The 16,727-nt window shown below is 42.9% G+C and overlaps 1 protein-coding gene across 1 annotated transcript; it reads right to left on the bottom strand.

Annotated features, from left to right (window-relative positions):
* Positions 1 to 695: 695 nt before the first annotated feature.
* Positions 696 to 16,721, bottom strand: mtrex (Mtr4 exosome RNA helicase). The gene is made up of 27 exons (XM_079178694.1): positions 16,607 to 16,721; positions 16,108 to 16,242; positions 15,958 to 16,021; positions 15,796 to 15,858; positions 15,549 to 15,661; positions 14,952 to 15,126; positions 14,712 to 14,802; positions 14,367 to 14,491; positions 13,804 to 13,902; positions 13,523 to 13,637; positions 13,288 to 13,419; positions 10,536 to 10,615; positions 10,005 to 10,115; positions 9,318 to 9,419; positions 7,941 to 8,066; positions 7,164 to 7,314; positions 6,645 to 6,817; positions 6,489 to 6,557; positions 6,269 to 6,394; positions 6,065 to 6,175; positions 5,766 to 5,954; positions 4,396 to 4,559; positions 3,479 to 3,584; positions 3,027 to 3,083; positions 2,771 to 2,933; positions 1,678 to 1,782; positions 696 to 1,328 (listed from the first exon to the last, which is right to left on the bottom strand). Exons 1-27 carry the CDS (start codon positions 16,705 to 16,707, stop codon positions 1,276 to 1,278), a joined length of 3,099 nt encoding a protein of 1,032 aa, XP_079034820.1. The 5' UTR covers positions 16,708 to 16,721; the 3' UTR covers positions 696 to 1,275.
* Positions 16,722 to 16,727: the final 6 nt, after the last annotated feature.

The raw sequence follows: 16,727 nt of genomic DNA on the forward strand, positions 1-16,727 counted from the left end.
TGTGACATATCGTACAAGGACGGAACTATATTTTGACTTTTTCTATGACACTTTTTGTCAGATACCTTTGTATGACTATTATGATTTAGGATAGCCGTTTTCAGACTTTATGCTAAGCTAACTATCCCCTAAATGTAACTTCATATTTATCATATAAACATTAGTGGTATCAATCTTTTCCTCTGACTCTCTAAAAGGAAGCGTTGAACATGTCAAACGAGTCTTAAGTAACTGATCGCCCATGAATGATTTTATTATATTTTTTGGAGCGATGGGAACATTTTAATTTCTTTGTGCTTTTCCTGACCTGGAGTCAATCTCCTCAAGGATCTGATGTGGGATCAGTTTCTAGGTCGTCTCCACCCAGAGAGGGACTGTGTCTGCTGCCTCAGGTCCAGCATAAATTCAGGAGCTAATTAGAGGAACGTTTGCCTCTCAAGGCTAGAACGTGCTGGAGACTAAAGCTGATCCTAGACCAGAGACCAACACGGCTTCACATCTGGAGCTGCTGACTCCAGGCCAGTGCTGCCTTGCGCTCCACCCTCCTAATCTAATATAGTGAAGGAGGAAGCTTGACTTGTATCCTGTTTGGTTAGAGTTGAAGAGTCAGTTTTAGTCCTGTGTTGCCTTTGCTTGACTGCTGATAATACAGCTACCTGTGTCTAAAGAACGAGTAGAATCAAGTGAACAGACAATGTAGTTTTTTTTAATAATCTGTATTTAAAAAAACCAACACCATACTGAGGTTATTGTAAAAAGTGAAATATGTACAAATGTCTAAAATAAGAAATAAAAAGCAAAAATAAAGCCATTTTACTTCAAATTAACAGAAATTAAGTGATTGTATTATGTCATGAGCCGTCATAAAATTAAAGCACGACTCGTTTACTTTCACAAAATAATGTCAGATTATGAACCAATTTGCTGATGTAAGCGAAAAATAAGAATGAATGTTCAATGTATTCTCTATACAGAAGCATTCAAATGAAAAACACTTCTGTTTAATGTCATTTATATATTTAATGGAATTCTCACCGTGGATAACAGAACTGAACTGAACATTACAAAGTTGAGAAATAAAAAAATAAAATGGTCACAAAAGTGAACTGAAGGACAGATAAATTAAAAACCAATTTAACATTTAATCTCAGTGGGAAAAATGTGAGACTAAAACAAAAAGTGGAGGTTCAGGAGATCCATCAGGGATTAATCAGAACTAACAGCAGCATTCCTCCTCCAGTGCTGCCCGTCGTGTGTTGAAAAGCTGAAAGCTCGTTAAAGGTAGAGACTGGCAGCAAATACGATGTCTCTCTTGATCTTCGTTATTCCTGCAGAGACACGGAAATTGAGAGTAAACGTTATTTATTACATCATTTATAACACATTTGTTTCAGGAGCTTTTAACCTACCGTAGTTATTCCAGAAGAATTTACCGAAACACTGTTTTATTACTGCAGTACTTTTTACAGCCATTAGAATGACGACTCATGTATCATCAAATGGCTGAATTATGTCTCAAACTTACTTAAAAAGTAAGTGAGTGTTTATGTCTTGGTTTGTCCAACAAACAACCCAAAGATATTTAAGCACATAGAAGACTAAGACAACCAGCCATGTTAAAAAGTGGCTTTAACAATCGGCAATGGATCTTCTGGGGATTAACTTGATGTTTCTCACCTTCAGCAAACTTGTTCTCCAGCTCAGTGTTGCCTATGGCTTTGGCTGCAGAGCACATCTGTCTCAGGACTTCTTCCAGGCGGCGCATGCAACGGATGATACTCCCTACAGATACAAATACACAGTGTTCAGTGTGTGGGACTAATGTTATTATTTCATAATTCAATCTAGCAATAATTCATACAGAACGTTCAATGTGAGAAGAAGGATATCTCGGAGGAATGTAGTTTCACTCCTTGCAGATCCGTAGTTTCAACATATTTCTTTTCATAATTTCTAATAACTCATTTGGGACTAATAATGCGTTACAATTAATTAACTGCAATAAACTGTGATTGATGCCAAGATGGTGCTTTAGTGCGTGCAATTTGTCAACAGGCAAACAATCCAACATATATGGAGAGTTACGATTCCAATAATAAATGAATTAATAACAGATCTATTAATATCTACTTTGGTTTAAATGGAGCATTTCTTTCAAAAATTCTAATTTTCCCAACATGTAAAATGAAGTGATGGTTTCTCTGTGTCTCACTCTCTCTCACACACACACACACACACACACACACACACACACACACTCACACTCACACACACACCAGAGTTTCTCAATTGAACCTTCCTCATTATGATGACATGTAATGTTTTACAGCTGAGGTCAGTGTTGGCAGTCAGAGACAGAAACTAGGAGAATGACGGATTTGGGCCTGTGTTCAAATCAAACATCACATAATCGATCAATCAGTGATCCTCTGACAGCCAACTGTACATGTGATGGTGAAGAAATCAAAAGGCAGAATGGATTCGTAAAGGGCATGTTGTACCTCAGCGGTGGTGGAAGAAGTATTCAGATTCTTTACTTGAGTAAAAGTACACAAGTATTGACAGCTAGATATACTTAAAGCATTTAAAGTGATAGTACTCGCTCTGGAAAGTAACTATAGCTGTCAAATTAATGTCGTGAATAATGAAGTACAACTCAATTTAAATGTTCGAGTTAAGAGCAAGAGCCTCAAAATTGGAATTGTAAAACAGGAAAGTGTGTGTTTTGACTTCCTGTCGTCATCGTTGGATATTAATACGACTGGCACACCTTCAAAGACGTCCGTCATCTTGCAGATTTGAGCAAACGTGGCGCCGTTAGCCCAGGCGAACACCACATCCATGAGGTGAGGCTTGAACTGGTTCAGATAAGTCTCCTCGTCCACCTCCAGCTTGGCGTCTGCAGAAACTTTGGCGATGCGCTTCGCACACTCCTGAACACAAACAACAGCGGTCACGATTCCACCAAATCCAAATGCATATTGATGAGAAACAAATTGATTCAGATCACGTTTCGGTCCTCTCACCTGCATTTGTCTCAAGGGAGCTGCTAGTTGTTCGGTCAGTTTTGGCATCTCACTGGCCTGCAGGACAGAATGACATCATTAACGTTGTGATAGCAAACTCCAAACATTTGTTTTACAGTTTGTGTTTCAAACTCCATGTAAATGTGATGTTCTTTGAACTGAATATAGGCCCACTGGAGAAGAAACTAATGTTTTAACATTCAACATCAAAATGAGCAGAATAGAGGAATGACGCTTCAAACATTTCATCCTACTTTCCTTTGATAATAAAACAATTCACAGCTTCAGACTAATTCACAGTTAGTCAGCTTCAGTTGTCAGCTGGTCTACATTAACAGCTGAGGACGAGAGGGTTATATGTTCGTATGGAGAACTAGAGGGTTATATGTTCGTATGGAGAACTAGAGGGTTATATGTCTGTATGGAGAACTAGAGGGTTTATATGTTCGTACATTCTCCTGGAAGACAAAGCACGACAGCAGGGCGGTGGCTTGTTCCGCCGTCAGATCGTTGAAGAGACCGTTGAACACCATCTCCGTCAGCAGGAGCTCGTCAGCACTGGAAGAATTATTGGATGAGATGTTATTACTTTATACTTGCATCTCTTCCTTGTTCTGTTAAAACACTTCAAGTTGCTGCATGAATGTGGCCGGTTAGAGAAGCTAAAGACAGATGCTCTTCATGTTTCAGCCCTGGATACATACAACATGTCACCAAATAAGAAATCTAGAGTTCTCTCAACTATCTCATCAATAACAGACAAATCGAGGCTGTGGGCAGAAGTAGACAAGCCACTGTTACTGCGATGACACCTCATGTAAGATAAACCCACGTCAAAATAGTAATTTATCTCGAGGGTTTCACTCGATTTCACCAAGAAATCTGTCCTGCAGATCCTGTAGAACTGGTTATTTCTATATTCTATTAATATAAAGGTTATAAATTACTAAACGTTAATTTTTAAACTAAGTTTAGTCTAGCTGGAAGTCCTTTCTGTGCCGTCATCAGCTGCTCAAGAATTAAACAAAGACTTTAGAAGGAAAATCAGAAACTAAGCCCCAAACCTCTGCTCCATGAAATCTATTAATCTCCATTATCATCACATCCTCATGTTTCATTACTTAGCTTATCCACGCAGCAGTTTCACATTCAAGATGGCCGACAGACAGAGGCTGTACGTTGTCTTTTTCCCCTCAAAAGCCCTGTGTCATCATAAACTATTTCAGACTATTGCTTTAATACTGAAAAACTTCTACATTCACACAGACTGCCTCCATCTTCTCTGCTTTCCTCGTCAGTGTCTGTGTGACTCAGAGAACCAACACTTCTACCGATCGGTCGCTCGGTGTGCGCTCCATCCTTCCCTCACCTGCTAATTTCACAGGCGACCCTCCCTTTCATCTCGATGACATCGGACGGGCTGGCGAAGCCGAGGCGTCGCAGGACTCTCTTCCTGCACTTCAGCTTGTCCATCTGCAGGACGGTCCGAGCTTTCTTCAGCTCTCGCTTGGCCGTTCGGACGTCTGCTGCAATCTAAAACACAAACAACGTATTGTTAAACCTAAACCTTAAAGCTCTTTCAGGGTTTCTAGAAAATACTTCAGAACTCCCAGATGTTTTGTGCGTGAGATCATTTGAAACACTACAATAACTTTCATAGTGAAGGAGGGGAAATATTTGAGTTATCTGCCAACAGATGTTCAACTGCCCGTTTATCTGTCCACAATAAAGTCCATTATCAACTTTGAACCTTTACCCCTCAAGATTACGACACGCCAAAGACGCAATCGCATGCTCAGAAAGATTTCACCAGCATAGTTTACTGCTCGAAGAACTCGGAGGAGTTGTAGCATAACGTCTCCAAACTGGCGGTTGCAGCTTTGGTCTTCATGGCATCAACCATGACGTGTGGTGTTAGGAAGTCGTAGTGAGTTGAGACTTGCTAAACAATCGTGGCAGGTGTGGTACGAGCACTGTAAAGGCTAATAAGGAGGTCAGCTGCAGGAATACGATGAAGGATTAGCTGCAGAGAAATGCCCGTAGAGGAGCAGGTTAATCTCTTAATCTGCCAATCAAACAGAGTTATCCAGTTTAGACTGCACCGCATACCCCATCATTCCACAACACACACACACACACACACACACACACACACACACACACACACACACACACACACACACACACACACACACACACACACACACACACACACACACACACACACACACACACACACACACAGAGTGAGATAAATGTTTACGCAGCTTGTCAAACACGGTCTGGTTTGCATACATCACTCTTTGCCTTTTTAACCTTTCCAAATACGAACCGAATTTAACATTCGGACCTGATCATTCAGTAAAGCAAGAGCACACAGATGCAATAATGTGCATATTATTTTACATATAAATATATATATGGGTTTTTTTCCCTGCTATGTGACCTAAAGGTGAGGGTGAGGCCCTGTAGGAGTTACAGCCTTGCTTTCTTCCGGTGTTTCTCTGTGTGAGTACATGTGGCCCGTCTGGCAGGAAAAGACAATAGAAGGTTATTGATTGTAATCCAACAAAAGATAGTAGATTAAAGTTATTAATATTTCAATGGAAAAACCCCCACTGTGTTAACTTTGTATTTAAATGGGTTCATTGCAGTTGGACATTTGGCAGGTTTTTCTACCGGTGACTTGTGACGCTCCCACACACACACACACAGAGACGCACATGTACGGTTTCTCACCAGAGCTTTCTTCTCACAGAGGGAATACACAGACTCCAGGTTGGGGTCGCTGTGCAGAGGGTGGGAGTACATGCGGTGCTCAAAGGCCTCCACTTTCTGAATAACTTTCTTCAGCGCAGGATCTTTGATGCCCATGTCGTCTACGGGGTCCAGCAGAGGAACACCATCTGGGAAACGTTTCTGCACCTCCTGCAGACAAAATGTTTTGAAGGGAAAGAGAGAGCAACAACTTACGTGATGATTTCGGTTGAGTTCCCCCAGTTTCATTATCTTTGTTTCAACATGGCTGCCGTTTGTACCTGAATAGACTTGAGAATGAGCTGTCGGTTGTCAAAGGGCCTCAGGTCTTTGGGGATGTAAAGGCGAACTGAGCTGATGGAAGTCAGGAGATGAAGCATCACTGGGACCACCTGGACGAAAACAAAAGACAGTTATACTCCCCCCTGACTACAGACACATGTATTTGTGTATGAAATATGCAGATGTGTGCTTGTTGAATCCACCTGCATCTCTCCGGTCTCCCCTGGAGCAGCAGGTTTAGCAGCCTCAGTCGCTGCATCTTTTACACAGTCTTTACTACAGTGGACCAAAACCTCCACCACATACAGCGGCTCCGAGTCTGTACTGGTCTAAATGAGGAAATGCACATTAGTCACAGCCACATGGAGATGGGATCACGTACACGTGTGTGTGTGTGTGTGTGTGTGTGTGACACCAACCTACCTTCACATTTGTCTTCTTGCTAAAGTTTACAACAACTCCCCAGCCAAAGTCTGCGTCTTCATTTTTTACCTGTGGGAATTGAATCGGAGAGCCATTAAATGACGTGTTGAAATGAATAATGAATGTGGTCAAACTGTGAGAGTGTGAAAGCTCTACCTTGACAAGCCGCCCGGGCTGCAAGAAGGGCAGGCAGTATTTGGGTTTGTGGGTGAACTCTTGTATCTCTTTACCCAGCTTGGCCAGCTGCTGTCGGATTTTAAAGTATGTGACCACACCCTCTTCATTGGGGATCTCGATGCTGTGGTACTGCTCCTCATACTTCTTCATTTCTGCACAGAAACAACAGGAACGTGATTTAAGCGGAAACTAGAGTCAGGCCACAACGGGAGAGGAAATGAGATTTTAGCGAGTTCCAGTGAAAAACGTTTCTTTAAGGTTTTAATAATAATAATAATAATAATAATAATCTAATAATGAAAGATGTCTTGGTTATGGAATGAAAACAGTCAAAACTGTGTATTTTAGTCTTTAGCATGTGTCATCAAACAGCACCGTGTAACATTTCTAAAATAAAAAAACAATGAAATACAGCTGTTGCTAATCCGTTTCCTCTACAGGTTTCTAGCTACTCAGCATTGAGTGTGCTGTATTAAATACGGATGGAAACATGCTTACTCTCCACAACACCAGGCAAAGCCCTGTAGTGCTGGAACTGGTAGAAGGACTTCTCCAGCATGTACTCCGGGTTGATCTCCTCCACACGCAGCAGGTTGAGCACCATGTTGTAGGTCAGGTGGAAGGCGCTGTTCAAAGGGTCTGCTGAGCCCTGAACAAGCAGACACAACAAAAACATCATTTCATTATGATGATATACAGTCACATGTTTTGATAATGTTGTTCGAACTTTACTAAAAAGTGCCAAGAAGGTATGAGGTCTAAATAAATGCTGGCTGAAGTCTGAGACACTGAAGTCTGAAACACTGAGCGAGATTTAGCAATCACAACCTCCGGAAACACGGATATGAGCCGCAGCTTTCTCCAAGGATCCCTGGGAAACAGTTTTACATTAACACAACCTCTTCCAAAAGCCATATTTATAGCAGCTATAAACGTGTCAAATCAAAGACAAGAGGCTGAGAGACTCTAGCTTCGCTGGGACTGTGTGTTGCTGAGTGTTTGACAGCAGCAGCAAACGGCGCGATGATCCATAGAGAGGACGACTTAAGAGTCACTTTAGCAATTTACATTTAATCATTCACACAAATTCTCAGCAAGGCAGCGGGGGGGGGGGGGGGGGATTATGTGTCATTGATGGAATAGTTGGGACTAGTGTTGGGTTAAAGAATGTGAGGACAGCACTGAAGAGGTTTGCAAAGGTGTTATTGATGACCAGCAATTGGATGCAGACAAATCCCCACAACGAGTACGTGAAAAGCACGGTATCCACGGTACCTTGAGCAGCTGTTTGCCCACAGCTGGACTCATCTTCTCGTCCACCATGAAAATAACGATTCCCCTGTCGTCCATTCCTCTCCTACCGGCTCGCCCGGACATCTGGATGTACTCACCTGATGTAATCTGGACCACATGAAAACACACAAGGCAATAAGAAGAAAGACATTCGTTAGTGATCCTTTTAATGTTTATTTATTGATACGACAAAGAACACCAAAAAACGGGAGAGGCAGTGAGCGAAGCGTTGTGATGATGTACTAAACTAACACATATTTGAGTGAGAATATAACCAAATGTATTGAAGAATAGACAATGTGTTCCTCTGTGTTAGAAACATAGAAATCTAGATGAGCAATCTGTCTCATGGGGAAGAGACTGAAGCACATTTCCACCTCCGGGGACTCTTCTCTGTGTCACATGATTCTGATTCAGTTCCACATATCTGCTGGTCCTCAGGGCAATAAACAAGCAAAATAAGAAGACTGAAGAAACTATTTTTGTGTTGGAATGATCCGATGCCATGGGGATCAGCTCTTGATTTGAAACACAGTGCGTTTCAGGAATTCAAATGTGCGAGTGCCTGCGTGGAGCTTTGGCACCATCGGAGGCACCAGATGTTCCTGATGAACCTCTTGGAGAGAAATCTCCCCTCTCTCTCTCTCTCTCTCTCTCTCTCTCATTCTCTTCAACTCAGTGTGAATGTGAGCTGGAAAGCCATGTGTATGAAGTGAAGATGAAGGGTGCTTCTACGTGACGGCAGCTCCAAACACACACACACACACACACACACACACACACACACACACACACACACACACACACACACACACACACACACACACACACACACACACACACACACACACACACACACACACACACAGCTCTTATAAACAATACGTGGCTGTTTATGTGGCACTGCAGGCTGCGGGGCTCGAGGACCTTATAAAGGCCTCAGAGCAACACACTGTGTGACAACTCCACACTGCACACAGACCAGAGCTGTTGTTTTAAAGAGATAGCACAGTTCATGGGGAGTTTTATCATTTCATTGGTAGAGTAACAATTGGTAGAGACTAGCCTCGCACTTTGCCTCAAAATGCAGAGAAACTCTTCCACGGATGGATTCCTAGCTCACATAAACTAGACTTTTTGGGCTCATCTTTCTCCTTCTGTGTGTTCACAACCACAGCTATTGTTTTTTAATTGCAGTCCCACGACATAATGTACTTGTTAATATTCTGCATGCAATGCGGGATGAGGGGGGGAAACAAATCCCATACATGAGGATCTCCTCTTGACAAGATATCTTAACCGACTTATTACGTGACAATAGCAGCGTGCGAGTGTGTGTGGGTGTGTGTGGGCTCTTACAAAGCGGTGATTCTTGCCGTCAAACTTGCGTGCGCTGGTGAAGAGCACAGTGCGAGCCGGCATGTTGATGCCCATGGCGAATGTCTCTGTCGCAAACAGGGCCTGAAAGGAGAATAAAGAGTTGGCGTCAAGACGATGTCATCGCAATACTCTGTCGTTTTCAATCCCGCTGAAAAAGGTCTCCTGCGGAGTTTTTTTGGAAACAAACTAACATCTGTTTGCATTCAATGTCACTTACCAGCAGGCATCATGTATCTAATAAACAACTCCAAAAGAGATAGTACTGTACTGAATGGGTGAATCTTAAACAAATGTGGGCACATTTAAAGAAAAAGGGAAATCTTCAAAAGTGTAAAAGAACTTCAGGGATCTTATGCACCAATCTTAAAGCATTTCTAATGTTGCATTGTTTACATCCGTGCTTGCGTGTTAGCAGTCTTGTTGGCGCGTTACTTCCACAGACTGCTGATCAGTGGAAGAGCCTCAAATTGGCAGCAGGACACACAGGTCACAAGTACACTGCTCAACCAGTGGTCAAAAACCTTTATTGCTCTTGTACATACAAGCAAAAGCAGTGAAGAGTTTTGTATCAATTCCTTGAACATCTTTATAAATCAAATCATTGCGATACCTCTGCGAAGGGATACATCTAATTTGCTTAAACGTGTGTTGATGAGCATGTTGTACCTTTATCAGGCCTTCAGAGAAAAGGATCTCTATGGTCTCTTTAAGAATGGGCAGCAGGCCTCCATGATGGATTCCTATCCCCCTCTTCAACAGCGGCAGCACATGCTCCACCTGAGGAATACAGAGAGCGATGACAGACAGAATTAGTGTTTGCAGTGTTACGGTTTAGTGAGCAGCTCGTTCATACGATCACAGCCAAAAGTCCCAGAGAGTGGAAGAGCATGTCTAACCTCCGTAGTGGAAAAGTGTGGGCTATGGTTGGCTTTGCCGTAGTGGTCTACCCACTAACAAGTGTTACCTCAACACGGCTGGTCTTCATAATGTGACTCAGCACAGCAGGGTAGAATAACAGGAGCACAGTGTTGACACTGTGCAGCCAGTTACAGTAAGGCAGTTTAACTGTCTTCTCTTAGCAGAAAATGATTCTGAAGGAAATGCTGAGGTCTGTTTTTTCTGTGAAAGCAACGTGGATGGTTGTAAAAACCTTCTCTCGCGCGTTTGTGAGGAGTGCGAGAGTTCAGTCCTCCTCACCTGAGGGAGTTTCTTGTCTTCGTCAGAAAGACAGTCCACTGCGTTGTTGAAAACTTCCTCCACCAGACGCTTCTCGTCCTCTGGAACAAACAAACGGTGCGTCAAACAAATGTCTCCCCGTAGCTGTTCAGGAAACTATCTAAATATTAGCACAAAGACATTTCTCACATCCTTAACCCGTGTGTCTCAACTACTCCTCACCACCACCCCCCCCCCCCCCCCCCCCCCCACCACACCCCCCCCCCCCACCCCACCCCCCCACACAGACACAGGTCATTTCTAAATGTTTCAAATATAACGTCTCTTGGCGTATGTGGTTAATGTTGAACAACGGGGAGCGTTTTTTGGGAATTGCTTGCAGGAAAAATGTAACCACAGAGGGATTGAGCAACAATTTATGCTGCTACATTTGCTTCAATTGTGTGTTAACTCTAGATTTGATCACATTCAGTTTTACTAACATTTTTAAAATATTCATATCGTTCAATTTGAGACGGATCCAAAAGACTGAAGCTGAAGTTTTATTACAAAAACAAACAATGTTTGGAAAGCTGTTGAATGCTGCCGCATGTTTAACTAACACTATGTTACTGTGATCTGTTGAATATGAATGTACCGACTGTTTGCTGTGGCTGGGTGGCTCTCTGTCTCTTAGGCACTGGTCATTTTTTATTCATGAAACCATTCTTGGAAAGCGTCCCTCTTATGAGCCGGTGTTATTCAGAAAGTTAGGACTTCCACGAAGTCTGATGGCCCAAATGACTTCAATGTCAAAGGGACTTATTTTAATGGTTTAATAAAGCAATACCAGACACAAACACACACTGGGGCCAATGTATCAAACAGATATAGCTACGTCGCCCAAGCTAGATCCATGGCCAGTAAAAATGTAACAGCCTTTAAATCACACAGAATCATATAGACGTTGCTCGAGCCAAGTGTCCAATAAAGCTCCCCTAGAGGCTGCAAACACACCAACACATGCTTCAGAGCCACAGTAGCAACGAGCCGGGAGGCTCAAAGAATAAAAACATTAGGGTACTTCTATCCACCACAGCAAACTTCATCGCTGGAGTTCTCCTTTAAGTCGATAAACGATCCTCTGTGGAGCATAACAATCTAAACCAAACTCACAACTATGCGACCGGTAACTGCTGAGGTATTTGGCTCTGGACCGGACTGCTGGTTGGACAGACTTCATCGCCCTCAGGCTCTTCCCATTAGTGGCAAAAGCAACTATAACGCTGCTGTTCTACCAAAAAAGCTCCCCAACAACACAGTCTGGCTCTGTGTCCACCTGTCTTAGCATGAAGCGACCGAACTTGTCTGCTTGATGCTGCGATTCTGCACTCAGGTCAGTTGGTTTGTGATTCGGCACCAGCCGGTCCCCTGACTCCAACACAGATCTGCCCAGAAACTGTGTGTCACAGCACAAAGCAAGGGGGGGGGGGGGGCTCTGTCTTTAGTGTTCATAAAAACAGACCGAGAAGAATATATAGAGGGACGAAAGAGAACACTAAACAGAAAAAGGTAAAAGAAAGAGGATGGGGGATGGAGGCCAGCCACATGGCTCCCTGTCCTCATTATAACCCACCTACGCACCCAAACAAAGGAGCTCCATAACACCAACAACCTGCCTGCAAACATGCTGGTTAAACAATCTGCCTTCTCCACTGATTGCTAGAGAGTAATGGTCCCTGTGAGTTTCTAAATGACAGAGACGTAAAGAAAGAAACGCACACGCATTGTTTTGAAACTGATGGTTAAGTAATTATTTTCTGTAGCTATAAAAACATCACATTCCGTTATGTGGATTCAAACTCCTTATTTTATTTCAACGTTTTTTTTTCCTCGATCAAGTTAAATGTTCTTCAGTCTAATGAAATTATCCGAGTGCTCTTACTGGATGTCATGCGCTTCATTTTCTAAGAAAAAGTCAAGAAAACTCTCAAAAACATGAAACAGTTGGCAAAACTTGGCAGCATTGACAGAAGTAAAAGTGTTCAGTGTTGGAAGCTCAGCAGTAAAATAAACCTCATTTATTAAAATGTCAAAATGGAGGCAAAACAAACCAAGATGAGGGAGAAACAGAACCAAAGAATGACTTCATGCGCATGTTTTGTTTCACTGAAAAAGAAGCCTGAAGCAGGTGGATGTGAGCCAAGCTCGATCTACTGCTGGATGATCTCCCACCGCGCAGAGTTTTGTCCTCATGAGGCAACTTCACTTATCCAGTGGACCAAACAGCTGCACCAGCTGTGCAGACACAATAAGCCACATTCATGGCACTCGCTCAGTGGGGAGGATTCACTCAGCTCCACTTGCCAACGATTTTGCCTTTTGGTGAGCGGTTTCGCTAGCCAAAACGTATTTGTTTTGGCTTTTTCGGTGTGCAAAGACGATCTGCACACCGACTGCGAATCTAACCACAGATGTAATCCGTGTTCAATGTGCCAACAGCATGACTTTATATCTGACAACTGACGGGAAAATACAGCCCACACTAAAAACAACGTGGTTTAGTTAAGCTTATCAGAGGGACATTAAATCAAGGAGACATTTGATTACTCACTACTGGCCAAATAAACAGGTGGGAATTACTTTAACCTGCCATAATAGACATAATAGAGTATTACGCGGTCATGCTTGACTTGCTGAATTACCACTCTTGTTGCAAAGCACAGGTTTGTCGACAAACGAATTACAAACACAAAGGAGTTGTGATAAAAGCACACCTGTATGCTACACACACCTCTGTTGAAGTCCAGCTTGGCCACCTGCAGAGCGTAGGCCTCACATTCCTTCTTGCTGAAGCTGAAAATGATGACGGGCTGGAAGTTTCTCTCCATGATCATCTTTACTATCTTGAACACGCTGGACGGCCCTGAGGAAACCATTCATGAGAGCACACATGAATGAATGAATACTGGTGTAAATGACTGAATTTAAGATGTTTACACATGTCCATCTTATAAACCGACACACACCTCTGGTGCCTTTCCGCCCTCTCGGGTCCCACTTGGCCCCTCCGCTGCCCCCAGAATCCCCTGCATCTCTCAGCACCTGCATGGCTGTGTTGAAATTGTCATCTCTGAAGTCTCCCTGAAGAAAAGCAACACACACACACACAGATGTTATGTAGCCTATCATGTATGTCGTGTGAAGACAGATGCTGATTAATGCATCACATGTGGTCTGTTTCTAGTCCGACTCGTTTAGGATAAATAAGCCAACTCTCTTTCAGAAATCACTTTGTAGGCAACCGTACATTCTCATCAACAACCAGGTGGAGTCCATCGCCTCCTGCTGGGAAGACGTAGTGTTGCAGTGGAGTGGGACGGTAGTCGGTGTAGACGACATGGCAGGGCTACAGGAGACAGAAACACTTCATTAATTATGGAACAAAATGAAGACAATAAACCACAAAGAAATGTTACCCTGATGCTTTCATGAAGACAGATAATTGTGGCTCCTCATATTACAAACAGGACGAGGTAAATTAAAAGAATACCTCACCCACAAAATGATTATTTGTATATAAATTACTCTCCGCATGTTATCTTTCTTATTCTTATTCTTCTCAAACAAGCATTTACTATTACTATCCACCACTACCGTCTAATGCAATCACAGGCTCACTACTCGAAACGCACCAGCTGCTTTTGTTTTAGGGGTTCTCTGTTCACCATGAAGGCATTCAGGAAAAACAAACATTCTCTTCAATCATTTGAGGTACTCTGCAGCGAGTTATTGATGTACAAATAGTCATTTTGTGGGTGACGTATTCCTGTAAGCCTTATAACTATAATATATGCCGGTACAACATCCCACCTGTTTGTGTAGGTGGGTAATCCACTCAGCAAACTGCCGGGCGTTGGGGATGGTGGCTGACAGGAAGACGTAATGCACGTTGTCAGGAAGAAGAATGATGGTCTCCTCCCAAACCACACCGCGCTCTGAAATACACAGACAGCAGAGGCATCTGTTACAAACTAAATGTTAACACCATGGAGCTTCTATTCATAAATTAGTGACTGCCGCAAATAATCTTGAATCACTCAAGCGTGACACCAACGAATGAATCGGCACCACTGGTTTGTACACGAGGACTGATGTTCCAAACCACACTGAATGTCAGTCAACAGTGTGTCTGTGCAGCTTGTATTCTGTGCTCACCTGCATCTCTCATGTAATGGATCTCGTCAAAGACGACCCACGCCACCTCCCTCATGATCTCAGAGCCTCGGTACAGCATGCTCCTCAGGATCTGGGGGAAAAAAGCAGTTTATCATGTTAAAACAACCTCTCAAGAGATGCTTCTACTCCCAGTTGGACACCGAGCCTGCAGGAGTCTTCTAAAAACCACCGTCCAATAAAGGTGATACCATAATGACTCCACTTTATCAGACGTCTTACCTCTGTTGTCATGACAAGGCAGGAGGCAGTGGGGTTGATGGTGACGTCGCCGGTCATCAGTCCCACATCCTGGAACTCTTCGTACATCTCTCTGTACTTCTGGTTGGAGAGGGCTTTGATGGGGCTGGTGAAGATCACTCTCTGTTTCTCTCTGAGGGCCAGTGCAATGGCGTATCTACACGAGGAGGACATAAGAGATTCACTGACATGACCGTGCAACTGAAAGCAAGTCAAATAAATAAACAAACCAATATTTCACCTCAAAGACAAGTATGACTGCTGTCAATGTGGGACTTTTCTACCAAGAAATATGCATTCCTTACTCCCCAAAACAGACAAGGAACAAACTCTGTTCTGTACTCAAGGGTGAGAGTAACACTTTACATTTACTTGCCTTACTGTAACAATTTCATATCTTTAAGTACTTTTTTGAGTATATGACTACTCTATATGTTGACATAATGTACTTTACGCTGCAAGTCTAAAAGGTGTATTTTCTGTACTTAGGGTGCATGCACCTGCATGTTTTGGACTCCAGACAAAGTTCAACAGTACAGTAAGAAATTCATTTTGAACACAACTCCTGAAGATACTCACTCGGCGCAGACAGTCTTGCCAGCAGAGGTGTGAGCGGACACAAGCACCGACTCGTTGTTGTCGAGACATAAGATGGCTTCACGCTGGAACGGGTCAAGAACAAAAGGGTACTCCTGCAAGACGAGCAAGACGCGTCAAAACAAACATCCAGGTGCAATACTTTCCCTTGTTCTCCAACAAGTATACACACAAGATATTACAAACTAAATTCCACAAGTAAAGGACACAATTTAAAGACGCGTTATACCTTGGCTGCTTTCCCCACTCTCGGTTTCAGTGGTTTGTACTCGTCACTGGCAGGCAGTGCGACCTTTTGAGGAAAGACGGAATTGGTAACAATCAACGTTTTGACATTTTAAATTGGAGAAATTCGACCATGTGTCAGTTTGCTTGGATTTGTTTTCTTTACCTCATGTGAGCATCCCACAGTTTCAACTTGCTCCACCTTCACTTGGGGCATAACCTCTGCAAGACTGTGAAGTAAACGAGTAAACTAAAGTTACTTTCTATCACCTAAGCACCATGTACAGAAACAGTGTTGAGATTCTAACTCTCTCACTTTAGCTCAGAAGATGTCTCGTTTCGGGGTTTCTTCCCAAACACCATCTCCTCTCCACCGTCACTGTCAGCCTCCCTCTTGACTGCGGCAGACGGAGCAGCATCCTTGTCGGTGCCATTATTATCGATAACGTTCCTGTAAAAAGGAAAAACACAGAACCGTTGTTACCTGAGCCTGTCCTGGTTTAATATCACATTAGCACTTAAAGTTGCACCTGAACGTTACATGAACAGTTAAGCTAACGCTAGCTTGTAACTTTGAATGTGCCCGTATTAAAATAATGTTGAACATTAGCTACATTATATTTAACTAAAGTAAATATTCAGCATACGTTTATCCGCACAACCAGGTGCTTTATTTTAAGTTTCAATAAAGAGTTAACTAACGTTAACGTCAGCTAACTAACGTAGCACAGACATGATGCTACGTTCAGGTACCATCGACTCGTCTGACCCTTCAAATAACAAACATTGTTTTGCAAAAAAAAACAAGCCTTTACCCGATGTCTGCTGTCAGAGAAGCAGGGATCTTTTTACTTGCGGTGGTTTGTTGTTCATCGTCAAACACGCTGAACAAGCCGTCTCCAAAAGCGTCAGCCATGATTGTTAGGCACACTTCCC

This window comes from Pholis gunnellus, assembly GCF_910591455.1.
Source record: "Pholis gunnellus genome assembly, chromosome: 18".
In the NCBI taxonomy this organism is placed as follows: domain Eukaryota; kingdom Metazoa; phylum Chordata; class Actinopteri; order Perciformes; family Pholidae; genus Pholis; species Pholis gunnellus.